The following is an 11,731-nucleotide window of genomic DNA, read 5'->3' on the forward strand; positions in this document are numbered from 1 at the left end:
TGATAATACAGCGTTACCAAAGAGTACGGTACTGGCGGAAGGCAACAAAATTGGTTCCAGAAACCTTTCAACATCGAATTGCAAGGAACAGAGACGATGCCGAGCTCGGTTGGCAAAGTTTTTATCTACGGGACGCTGGCGAGCTGGTTGTAATGAAACGCTGGGTGATAATCCTTCATTGCAGGTCATCGTTCCGGTAGACCCAGCAACAAGCTCGTTTTCCCGCTTCGATCCGGTTTTAGGCATCGTCTGTAATATTGTGTTGGAAGGTCGCTTGCCGGGCTACAGGCAACAGAAGATGAGCACAATACGAATGCGTCTAGAATTCTGCAACAACGGAACCAGGTGAGAATGATGAGTTATCGCTACAAAGGCAACTCGAAGTTTCATTTCGCAGAAACTGACAGTGAGCGCATACCTTCACTATTCGTTCCGACAATCTGTGAAAGCGTCTGATTCTTGTAGAAATCTACGATGCAACTGATACGATAATAACAGAAGCTCACCTTCGTTTACGTTTATATGTCAGCTGACTGTGAATACCGGATACCTGCAAGAGGCCAAATTACCCCTTTGGAAAGGTTCATACTTCACAATAGGTCATCAAGACTATTAACCATACACTAGAACTCCCTGCGGCATTCCACTACCACCATTATGCCACGAAGTAGAACACTTGACAAACATTTGCCAAACTAAGCAATTTACTTCCTACGAAGCATCGGTGTCGTTTACTGCAATTACTTTCCAATACAAAAATCAGCAAACAGTTTGTCTAGTACGTCTTCCACGTCCACCGCCCCGGTTATACGACCCAACTCTGATGCTGCGAGACGTAATTCCTCCGCCGCGAGATCGACCGACATGGTGCCCTGCTGGGACAACGTCTGAAAACGTTCCAGAGCTTCTACCGCGGCTTGCACGTGCTGGCGATGACGAGCACGGGTAATCAAAGTGCCCTCGCTCGTTTCCCTGTCCACAATCGACGTCTTGTCTCGATCCGATGCATCCGTGTTGGATACTCTTGCGACACATATTCTCGTTAAGCTCTCCAAGAACGTATCCACACCATTTTGAGTGGCACAACTAATCTCGTACTGTCCTCCAATCAGCTCGACAACATCCTTCCCAGGCACTTCGATCGTTTGGTGTTTTTCTTCTCTCAAATCTGATTTGTTGAGTAGCAACAGTACGTGTTGGCGATCCAGATTGGGAGAGTTTTGCAATATAGTGGTCAAGATCTCCAGACCACTTTCCACATCGGATGAATCGACCATGGCCAGTACGAGATCTGCTTGCGCCGCCGCACGGGTGGCTCGCGCTATCCCTTCCATCTCAATCGCGTCGTCGGTGAAGGTACGTACGCCTGCCGTGTCCTGGAGGACACATTTGACGCCGCCCAAATTGAGCGACAATTCCAACACGTCGCGGGTTGTGCCGGCGGTCGGAGACACTATGGCGGCATCGCGATCAGCCAAAATATTGAACAGGCTTGATTTGCCAGCGTTCGGTGGTCCGACAATGGCAATTTGCAAGCCCTGCCGAACCAATTCTCCCCGCCGGGCATCTTGTAGTTGTCGTCTCATGGATCTTTCGAGCACTTCCATGTTGCCGACTACACCACCCCAGACATTGTCCTGAGCCAGTTGTTGGTCCTCTTCGTCCAGCAAGGCGTCATCCAATCGCTCGTCGTCCCCGAAATCGATCACGGCCTCAGCGTGAGCCAAGCCGGCTACCAGCATATCCCTCCAGGTATCGTAAACGGCCGAGAGTTGACCGTCAAGCTGTGCGAGAGCCTGCTGTCGTTGGGTGGCGGTGTCCGCCGTCAACAAATCGGCCAAGGCCTCGACTTGCAAAGCGTCGAGTTTGCCTGCCAGCCAAGCCCGTTGCGTAAATTCACCGGGTTCAGCGAGGCGTGCCGCGGTACCCAACGTCTCCAGTACAGCCGTCACGACTGCCCGGCTACCGTGTACTTGCAGCTCGACGACGTCGTCGCCAGTAAACGAGTTTGGTCCGGAAAAGTACAACACCAGCGCCTGATCCAGTACAACCTTGGGATCGTCCAGATCGTGGAGTTTTCGAAGTGCTGCTGTGCGGGGTTTTGGAAGAGGCCTACCGGGGGTCAAGCGCTGAAGAATGACTCCCGCCTGGGGACCCGAAAGGCGAATAACGGCTACTGCCGTTGCTTGACCCGTCGCAGCACCAGAAGACAAGGCAAAAATTGTGTCCTGCGATGAAGTTGTAGCTACTGTTGTCGTCATGTCCACATCGTTTACGGAAGAATACCGTCTAGTAGTGGAAGGAATGAGTACACGCTTGGTACGTGTGTGTTCTTTGAATACTGTGTTCCTTTGGAACGACAAGTGGGAGACGTGTCGGCAATTAGTGTTCCTACGAACACTGTGACATCTCCACTGCGTGAGTGGAAAGGCCCGCACTGTTCTAGTTGGCTGTGATCCGAACCACGCAGAAACTACCATAGCTAGCAGCACATGAGGTATCCGTATAGATTGGAAAGAGAAGTGACGAGAATGTTGAGTAGAATAGCATCTCTGGGTCGTCATCCGCATGCTCCCAGTCTCCCTCTTGCGGTTGGGATCCTTCCTTTCCCGAAGGTCCGCCCGATGGACTGTGAGTTGACATGACATTGAGTGAATGGTGTTGCAATTATTTTCACTGCGATGTTCAGGATTGCGACCCCTACCCTCACAGGAAGGAGTTGCTCTGCGCGAAAACACAGAAGGAACGAGTCTTTGTTTGCCTGTCTGCCTACCGTTTCCAGACAACACGAAACGAAGCGAATGTGTAGAAACGCCAGGATCGGTCTTGCAGCATTTTGTATTCAAATATTTCGTTTTTACCATATTCTTTTTATCTCTAGATATGCAAGTGTGACTCGATCGAAGCCGACCTTGTGCCCAGGCATCCTGCCGCGAGAAGCCTTTGGTCAAAGATCTTCTCCGCCTCGGGGACAAACTCCATGTCAACATCGTGGTAGTCGATGGACCGATTGAGCGCGCTGCGGAGAGTAGGTCGGTTGTTCCTCATCTCAAACGGTTGTATTTTCCCACCGTACCACTGATGGAAGAGGCATATTGTCTCTTCCCACCGTTCCGTTATGCCAAAGAAAAAGGTGGGACGCTGGATCGTTTGCAACGCCTTCTCCACATTGAGGTGATCAGGTGCCGCGTATTGGTGGCATTTGTATCCGGACATCATTTTCATTTGACAATTCGGGAGCTGAAAAGTAGAAACAAGAAAACGTCAGGTACAGGGGCCGCAACAATTCCCGGCATGCTAGAAGCAACGGAAGAACGACGTACATGTGACTCGTTGATATAGGTTTCGAAGGAAATGTTGGTATCGTTCAATTTGCTCCCGTGGCGTTGAAACGCATACGCACTTTGCAGTCGTTCCAACGGATCCCGAAACATGGTAAAGGTCGTGAACAATGTATCCCGTTCCTTGTACGGGAAATGGCATCCAGGACACGGCATGTTGAGCACGGTTGCCTCACACCATTGTGAGGGTGGGAACCGGCTCAAGAGACGACCGTCGATCAGTTTCGATTGCAGGACTTCTGGGTGCTCGGCAAGGATGCGAGGGCATAAATTCAAAAAGATAGTGTTGAAGAACGAAGTACCCGTCTTTTCAATGTGCAACCAGAATAGGTCGAAACTAATATTGTACAAGTTACTTGTGGTTGGAAGCGCAAGTCTTTGCTGAAGAAGGGACCGGGTTTCGTTGAGCTGAAATTCGAGATGCTGCAGCCGAGGCTCCCAAGGAGTCCAGTCGCCGGCAGCCGCCGAAATGTTTTGAGCGAGAAATCGCTGCAGTGGATTCATTAGCAACGTGTTGCAAAGCACAATAACGCATAGTATCGCGCAGTAGCATTTCAATTTGTAGACATCAGTCCTCCGACCCGGCGACGGTCCGATGAGATGGCTCCTCATAAATTCACTTTGTCGCGACGCTTGCATTGGAGTCATGCGTCGGTAGATAGCCGGACTTTTCTTCAATGTATCAGCAATGCTGTGTGCTTGCTTGCTTCACAATCTACTTTCTGCGTTTGTAAGAGCGCAGCAGAAAGGTGGCTGACGACGCCGACCACTATAATTTTCGGGTGCGTGGAGTGGCCAAAGTCAAAGGACCTCATTAGTTTCCGAGGCACTGACAGTGAGCAGTTATTTATGGCCATACCTTCACCTGGCCGCAAAAGATATAATGTCACGGATGTCGACTCCGAATATATGGTTCTTCCAAGAAAAAAATTGCAGAATAGTTATTGCAAGTTCTATCAGTCATAATACTGACTATTGAGTAGGAGAAAATTCCTCCTCAATCCATTAAATAAAATAAATGTAGAACGTGCTAATCCCGAAGCAATCAACAAATCGACAAGATCACTTAAATTGAGGAAGCATTCCGAGATCAAGCTTTGTTTTCGGTTCGAGGATTAGCCTCCTATCTTGCGCAGTGCTGCGAATAGAAATGAACGCGCTCACTGTCAAAAATGCGATTGATCAATGTAAAAGTCCTTTTGGATCGTTTTGGCCATAACCTTTGAAAGTAACTGTGCCAAAGTGGCAGAATTAGAGGCGTGACTATGCGGTCCAGTGTCACGATTGCGTTACAGTTACTTACCGTCAAAAAATACTCTAGTGTATGCTCATGCGCATCTATAATAACAGACTTACACATCTTGACCACGTCGCGTCATTTTAAAAATTATTTACAGGGTCTCACGATTTCTAATTGCTCTCGTCGTCATCTCAACAACATTATCGGTCTTTCGGTTTGAGGAATGGCCACCCACAGTCAACCAATTAATCACAGGGCCGCGTGTAGAACCATGGATGGTCAAAACTACGGCAACTGTCATGTCTCGGCAACACGACACGGCGCTGGTGGAAATTGGTGCATCTGTACTGGCGTTATAGTCGCATTCAGCGGCGAGTGAAGCCACGGATAGCACCCATGAATCGTCTTTCGAGGCAAAGTTTTACATCGTAGTTGCAAATCTGCTGGAAAAACGCAATCAGTGCAAACCGGACTATAATAATAATGTTGCCTCCTTGACATTGAGTGCAAAGCATCTAGAATGAAGTTAAGCTTAATTAGTCATTTATCGCCGAAACCCCCCGCGACCACCGCGGCCGCCGCCACGTCCATAGCCTCCACGGCCGTATCCACCACCGCCGCCACCACCCATATACCCACGCCCACCACGTCCGGAGGAATATCCGCGTCCGCCCGAGCCGCGACCACCTCCGCCAAACCGTGGTCGCGCCATGGCTTGCAGTTCGGGTGGAATTTCTTGCTGCGCCTTGGTCAAGACTTGCACCAATTGTGTGGCATTTTTTCGATCACCCTGCGTAAAGAAAGTGTACGCCTTGCCTTTATTGCCCGCGCGACCGGTCCGACCAATGCGGTGCACGTAATCTTCAACACCATTCACGCCGGACGGCATGTCGTAATTGACCACTACACCGACATCCTTAACGTCAAGTCCACGGGCCGCGACATCGGTTGCGATCAGTACACGTAATTGCCCACCTTTAAAGGCCTGCATAACGCGGGTTCGTTCCCACTGGGGACGATCTCCGTGCAAGGAATCAACGGCGAAACCGTCCTCCCACAACCGATTCGCGAGATCGTTGCAAGAAATCTTCTTGGCGACAAAAACGATGATCTTGCCGTGCATCTTTCCACCCCCGGCGGGCGTCGGACTTTTGGGTTTTGCGGTATCGGTCTCCCCTTCTTTGACGAGGTCGCGCAGAATCTGTTCCAGCTTGTCGAGTTTTTCCGATTCACTGCACATGACAATGGTTTGTTGGATATCTTTGTTGGCCACTAGCGCGTTGACTTCCCCCACATTAATTTGTATGGGGTTTTTCAAAAAGTCGTGTGCCAGGGCTTGAATTTCCTTGGGCCAGGTTGCCGAAAACAACAAGGTTTGCCGGTTTTCGGGTGGAATGTTCAAAATGATGGATCGGATCTGTGGTTCAAAGCCCATATCCAGCATGCGGTCGGCTTCGTCCAGTACCAGATACTGGACTTTGCTGAGATCAGCCTTGCGCATTTCGATCAAATCGTTGAGACGGCCGGGTGTGGCAATGACGCATTCCACCCCACGCTGCAGAGCCGCAATTTGCGGGTGTTTGGAAGCCCCACCGTAACAGCAAACACTGCGAATTCCGAGAGGACGACCAAACTTTTGGGCTTCTTCCAATATTTGTACCGATAGTTCCCGAGTGGGCGCCAGGACGAGAAGAATGGGTTTGGTAAAGCCCTGAATCCGAGTCTGCTTCACCAAATGCTGATGAAAGACGGGTAACAAGAACCCGCAGGTTTTTCCGGATCCGGTCTTGGCAACGCAAATCATGTCCTTATTTTGCAAGGCAATGGGCCAGGCTTGTCCCTGAATGGAGGTAGGGCGGGCAAATCCGGCTTGAGCAAAGGCTTGTTGGATACGTTCTTGAAAAGGGGCGTCTTTGAATTCCATAAAGGGATCCGGGAACGTCTGCGTCGCCCGTTCACTGCCGTGTCCTTGAATGGAGATCATGTGTTCTTTGCGCCACTCCTCTGTTGAGAGTATGGACTTGCCGGCCTCTTTTTCTTCGGCAGCATCCACGGACCGCGTCCGACGTTTCTGTTGGCTGTCGCCCGTCGCCGCATCGTCCGCGTTGGAGTAGGTCCGCAGACGTTTGACTTCCTTTCGGTGATCGTCATCATTGTCGAGCGTTTCGGCTTCGCGCTTTTTCTTTTTCCGCTCTTGCTTGACTTCCTTGTACGTCACCCCACGGCGTGCGGCTTCGGCCTGATCCAACAGCTTTTGTTCGGCCTTGGTGGGGCTCGACGAAGCACTGGTAGTCTTGGTCGTCGAGGGACGGGAATGAAGGCGGGCGTCCGTCATGAAAAAGGTAGACAGTGAGTGTGTACGTTAGTATCAGGTAGTGTGCACGTGTGTGTGTGTGTTTGAGTGTGTATGTATCTGTCAATGGAATAGTGCTCACAGTGCTGTAACCTTCCAATACAAATGTGCCAATGATGACCTTGGCGTCCGAGACGGTCGATTCGACTACCGTCGACTAGCTAGCTAGTGAGTGAGCTAGTGACAGGTAGTAATGTAAGGAGTGGTACGATTCTTCGAACCAGAAACGGGAAGAGAGTTTTTCCCAAACTCGCCATTCGAGGAAAGGCGGTTTTGGCAATTTTTGGTTGGCTCTGCCTTGGACTAGAAAGTGTACACGGGAGCACACGGAATTCCATTTGTGCACGGCCGACGCACCGACGGTGATTCCCAGATCTATCCGGGATTCTCCAGACTACCGGACGAACGGACAGATTCACCGATTCGATACCCGGAAAGCAGGTGCGACTTGGGGGTCGGTGGACTGGGATGATCCAACCCCAGCGGTACGTACGGGCAAAGAACGGTAATCAGCAGACCGCCTTAAATTCGGTAAACACCGCAAATAGCTTATTCGCGGTGTGATCGGGACTTTTATTTGTGGTATTTGCGGTATTTCTGACCCTAACGTATTATACTTAACAACTTTATATCGCAAGGATATTGTATACGCTATGTACTGCATAGTACATTTGTCACTATGTTGTCGTATTTTTTTTATCTGAGAGGAAAGCACTTTCGGATTGTTCTCCTCCTTCAAGAGAGTTGTGTGTGAGTTTCTGTTGGCTTGCATCCTTCTTTCGGTTTATGGCTGTTGTTGATAAATCTGACTGACAGTAAGGACATCATGTGTTTCGGAAGGAAAAGTCTCTCTCGCTAGGGAGGAGTCTGTCTGTTTTAAACCGCCAAGCAATCCAAGAAAACCTGAAGCTCAAAACCCCCCTAATTCCTCAATTGAGGGGGTAAGGACCTTACATTGCTTCCCCATTCCCGCGTGAATTCCTCCCGAAAACGATCGTGAACGATCTAATCTCCTTGGCAAAGCAAAGAAATACGACGCACTTACATTACAGTTAATAATTTGAGATAAGATATGAGCCGTCAAACTGAAAAAGGCAGTGGAGGCCTCTCTCCCCTCACCGCAATTATGTCGTCAGATACGGAGTCGTCGTCCAAGTCTCTTTGCTCGGAGCAAGATACCCCCATGGATACATTGGTAGCATACGGCCCTAGTGAGGGGATGCCATCGCGGAAAAAGAGGAAACTGTATAAGGAGCTGGTTCTACATATCCTACAGAACGCTCCAAAACTCCCCAGCAAGTCGGAGTTCGAACGCCAGTTCCCACAATCACTAAGATTCGATAGAGATGTCGTCATGGCATTCTGCAATCGCCCAGATTTCCCCGAACTTTACACCGAACGACACTTGTTCGTGCCGACATGCCTGACGCAGGACAAAGATATAATGTTGGCTTACTGTTCCAAGATTCCCCGCTCACTTCAGGAATGCTCAGAGGAATTATGTGATGATGAGGATGCAGTTATCGCAGCGATTTCGTTGAATGGACTCGAACTGCAATACGCTTCCTTGCGCTTACAGCACACCAAGGAAATCGCGTGTCTAGCGTGCCAAGTCAACGCACTTGCTTTGGGAATTTTACCGCCTGGGCCGACCAGAGATAGTATTGTGTCAGATCGAAACTTCATGCTCAACCTTGTTCGAAAGAACCGCGGAGGTCGTATGATGCAATTTGTACCAGAACCTCTAAATCGTGATTGCGAACTGATAATGGAAGCTTTACAAAATGGGATGAAGCTGCGCTCTTGTCCGATGGACTTCCAAAGTGACAAAGCTTTCTTGCTGAAAGCGTTCACCAAGAATTCCTTGCTGTATTTGGAGCTGAATTCTAAGCTTTGGACCGACCTCGACTTGGCCTTTGCAGCCGTCGTATCACTCAATTCTAGACCACTGGTCCTTGCTAAAGCTTTGGAGCGCGTACCTTCTCTGCTCTTGGAGCGGGATATCGTCGTCACTGTGGTGGACAGAGGTGATGAGGAGTTAATAAGGAATTATTTTTCAAAACCAGATTTTGCCGCATGGCTAAATGATAAGGACCTCATGCTCCGAGCAGTCAAGCAGCATCCAATGCTCTACGACGTCGTCACTGAGCCCCTGCAGTACGATGAAGATATTATAGTTGCGGCGATCACTCCAGGAACAGCATTGACTCTAATCGAAAAAATGAGTGCGGAGTTTCTTAAACAGCATGTCTCGATACCCGTGAAGGCATTGGAAGTTTCTCGCCCAGCAGCGCTACGATTCTTGCGACGTTGCATACCGGAAGAAGTGTGGCGACATCGAGATATGGCGATTGCCTGGATTAGGCGTGGATTTCCGCTGCTGGATCACTTCGAATATTTACTGAAAGACGAAAATGTTTCATTGGAAATTGCGGAACACAATTGGCCCGAGTTCTTTCGGGTTGGGGTAAGCTTTCGCAGCAATCGAGAATTCATGCGAAGGGCGCTTGATTTGGACGGACGGGTCCTGCAATGGGCTGCGCCAGCGATACAGAATGATTTTGAGTTCCTTACTAGAGCATTGGCTTCGCATCCGGGGGCGCTAGAGCCGTCTAAACTTTGTGACAGAAAGCTAGAACTCAACTTGTATGTGAAGAAAAAGCTTGATCTGCACCACGTATTTCTCCACGATTTTTTGCGAGGTATTGCCATTGCGACTCCACATGTGGCACCCTTGCGACGATCGCACCTGTCTATGCTAAATATAGGAGTCGAAACATCCGAAGCCTTTAAGTGGCTTATTGCCAAGTATTTGGGTGTCCCAATAGGAGAGGAGTTGAGTCTATTGCGTAAAGCTTTGCGGCACATGGAGGTAGCAGGGAAGACAAGTCCTGGAAGAGGTCTCCACGGAAGAATGAGTTATAGGAGGCAAATGCTTTGGCGACAAGTCCTTGGACCTGACGAATTCCGGCAGCACATCCAGCTTGCGGCCATGAATAATCGAAATATTGATTTTGAGGAGGATATTGGCATTGCCCTATAAGGCTGATATTTTGACCACAGACCTCTATTTGGGGGATGGCCGAATAGCCCCACATTCTCCAAATGAGATCTCTGGACAACACTGGCCTACGTCACACTCACAGTCAGAAAGATATTGTTCTGATTCATTTACCAAAATAGATGATCAGACTGCCTTAAATTCAGTAAAAACCGCAAATAGCTTATTTGCGGTGTGATTGGGACTTTTGTTTGCGGTATTTCTAACCCTAACGTATTATACTTAACAACTTTATGTCGCAAAGATATTGTATACACAATGTCCTGTAAAAATTACTTGTCATTGTGTTGTACTTTTTTGCAAGAGAGGGTTGTTCTCCTCCTTCAAGAGAGTTGTCTGTGAGTTCCTGTTGGCTTGCGTCCTTCTCCCAGTTTATGGCTTTTGTTGGTAAATCTGACTGACAGTAAGGAGATCATGTGTTTCGGAAGGAAAAGTCTCCATAAAAATTTTGCTAGGGAGGAGACTGTCTGTAAAGCTAAGCAATCCAAGAAAGGACTTACAGTTAATCTCATAGACAAGGAGAGCAAGCATTTTTTATTTGAGAAACACTTCCTCTTGATGGGCCCTGCAAAAGGCAATGAACATCTAATGATCTCTCTTTTGCTTATACATTGCGCTGGTGTCTACTAGAGCTCATTTCTTATTAGAAATATAGCAAACTGGGATGATAAATTATAGCCACACAATGCTACAATTTGATACTTTGTAGATAAAATTGCTTAGTAGCTGGTACACAATCCATGGTTCTCTAACAAACAACAAGGAATCACTCTAAGTGATTGTTTATTTAAGGAAGTGTCCACACCTGCTTACTTAACAATTCTGTAAGTGAAAATTGTTGTTCTAACACATACAGTTTCCCTAGAGCTAGGGTTACTTGTCTGCCATTGCAGCTTGAAACAAGGCATTCACCATGGTTGGACGCTTCCATGGAGCTTCTTCTACCAAAGCTTTACTCAATGCTCTAGCCCAAGCAGCATCCTAAGCTTGGATGTTAAGTAGGATCTGTTTTTGAACATCCACTTACCATTTGTTAATATTGGACCTCGTACCAAGTGGTATTTGCTGCTCTTCCACTCTTGCTATCAAATGTGTATATATATACCACAATGGGTATCTTAGTTATTGACCCGGCAATCAGGCCGGCTATCACTATTTAAGCGGATGCAAACCAAATATTTGCAAAACTCGTAACCAGTGATCAAAGGAAACTACTGTTGTTCCCGTTATGCCAAGCCCACCTTGCTAACACGTGCTCAACTCGAAACTCTTTTCGAGGTTCCTTCCCGTCCTCAGGAAGAAATTAAAAAGTTCACCATGGCCGCAGCTCTCGCTCAAGTCCGTAACGCCCTTCAGGCGATTGGCATTGTCGACGCGTCTCATTGCGACGCCATTACCGAGTCCATCACTTCCGTCGAGGACTTTGTGTTCTTGACGGACAGCTTCATCAAGGATTTGTGTAACACCCTCCGTCGTCCCGGGGAAAAAACGTCCCAAATCCCAACACGGCTCAGCCAGGCGCCCTCGCGGTGATTCCCCGCTCCGGTGTCGCCATTTCTCCAACGGCTGAAGAGCGTTTGATCTTTCTCGGATATTATATCCGTCACCTCAAGCGTACCTCTCGTCCGATCCCAGGCCAGTTCGTTGCGGCTCGAGTCCTCTCCATGGCGGAGATTAAACGCCGTGAGGAGGAAGACAAGACCCTGGCGAAGGATGCTACGGCTCTTTCCACGATT

General features: G+C 48.8%; 4 protein-coding genes across 4 annotated transcripts; 1 reads left to right on the forward strand and 3 right to left on the reverse strand.

Moving 5' to 3' along the window:
* Window positions 1-740: 740 nt before the first annotated feature.
* Window positions 741-2,621, reverse strand: PHATRDRAFT_bd1812 (predicted protein; the record flags this gene model as incomplete). Its single annotated transcript, XM_002176361.1, has 1 exon — window positions 741-2,621. The coding sequence occupies exon 1, from the start codon at window positions 2,568-2,570 to the stop codon at window positions 741-743; it is 1,830 nt and encodes a 609-aa protein (XP_002176397.1). The 5' UTR covers window positions 2,571-2,621.
* A 256-nt stretch (window positions 2,622-2,877) lies between these two features.
* PHATRDRAFT_bd1387 (predicted protein) lies at window positions 2,878-3,989 on the reverse strand (the record flags this gene model as incomplete). Its single annotated transcript, XM_002176362.1, has 2 exons — window positions 2,878-3,240; window positions 3,324-3,989. 2 exons carry the CDS (start codon window positions 3,987-3,989, stop codon window positions 2,878-2,880), a joined length of 1,029 nt encoding a protein of 342 aa, XP_002176398.1.
* Window positions 3,990-5,100: 1,111 nt separating this feature from the next.
* PHATRDRAFT_bd920 (predicted protein) lies at window positions 5,101-7,115 on the reverse strand. Its single transcript, XM_002176363.1, has 2 exons — window positions 5,768-7,115; window positions 5,101-5,704 (listed from the first exon to the last, which is right to left on the reverse strand). Exons 1-2 carry the CDS (start codon window positions 6,914-6,916, stop codon window positions 5,126-5,128), a joined length of 1,728 nt encoding a protein of 575 aa, XP_002176399.1. The 5' UTR covers window positions 6,917-7,115; the 3' UTR covers window positions 5,101-5,125.
* Window positions 7,116-8,060: 945 nt separating this feature from the next.
* Window positions 8,061-9,977, forward strand: PHATRDRAFT_bd1390 (predicted protein; the record flags this gene model as incomplete). Its single annotated transcript, XM_002176315.1, has 1 exon — window positions 8,061-9,977. One exon carries the CDS (start codon window positions 8,061-8,063, stop codon window positions 9,975-9,977), a length of 1,917 nt encoding a protein of 638 aa, XP_002176351.1.
* Between the last annotated feature and the right edge of the window lie 1,754 nt (window positions 9,978-11,731).

This window comes from Phaeodactylum tricornutum, genomic scaffold, assembly GCF_000150955.2.
Source record: "Phaeodactylum tricornutum CCAP 1055/1 PHATR_bd_32x35 genomic scaffold, whole genome shotgun sequence".
In the NCBI taxonomy this organism is placed as follows: Eukaryota; Bacillariophyta; class Bacillariophyceae; order Surirellales; family Neidiaceae; genus Phaeodactylum; species Phaeodactylum tricornutum.

Excerpts from the sequence above, each read along its gene's own strand:
- PHATRDRAFT_bd920 (XM_002176363.1), bottom strand. The coding sequence starts at position 6,916 with ATGACGGACGCCCGCCTTCATTCCCGTCCCTCGACGACCAAGACTACC. Across the intron at positions 5,705-5,767 it reads AACAGATTCTGCGCGACCTC|ATGCACGGCAAGATCATCGT; the intron begins GTCAAAGAAGGG and ends GGGGGTGGAAAG.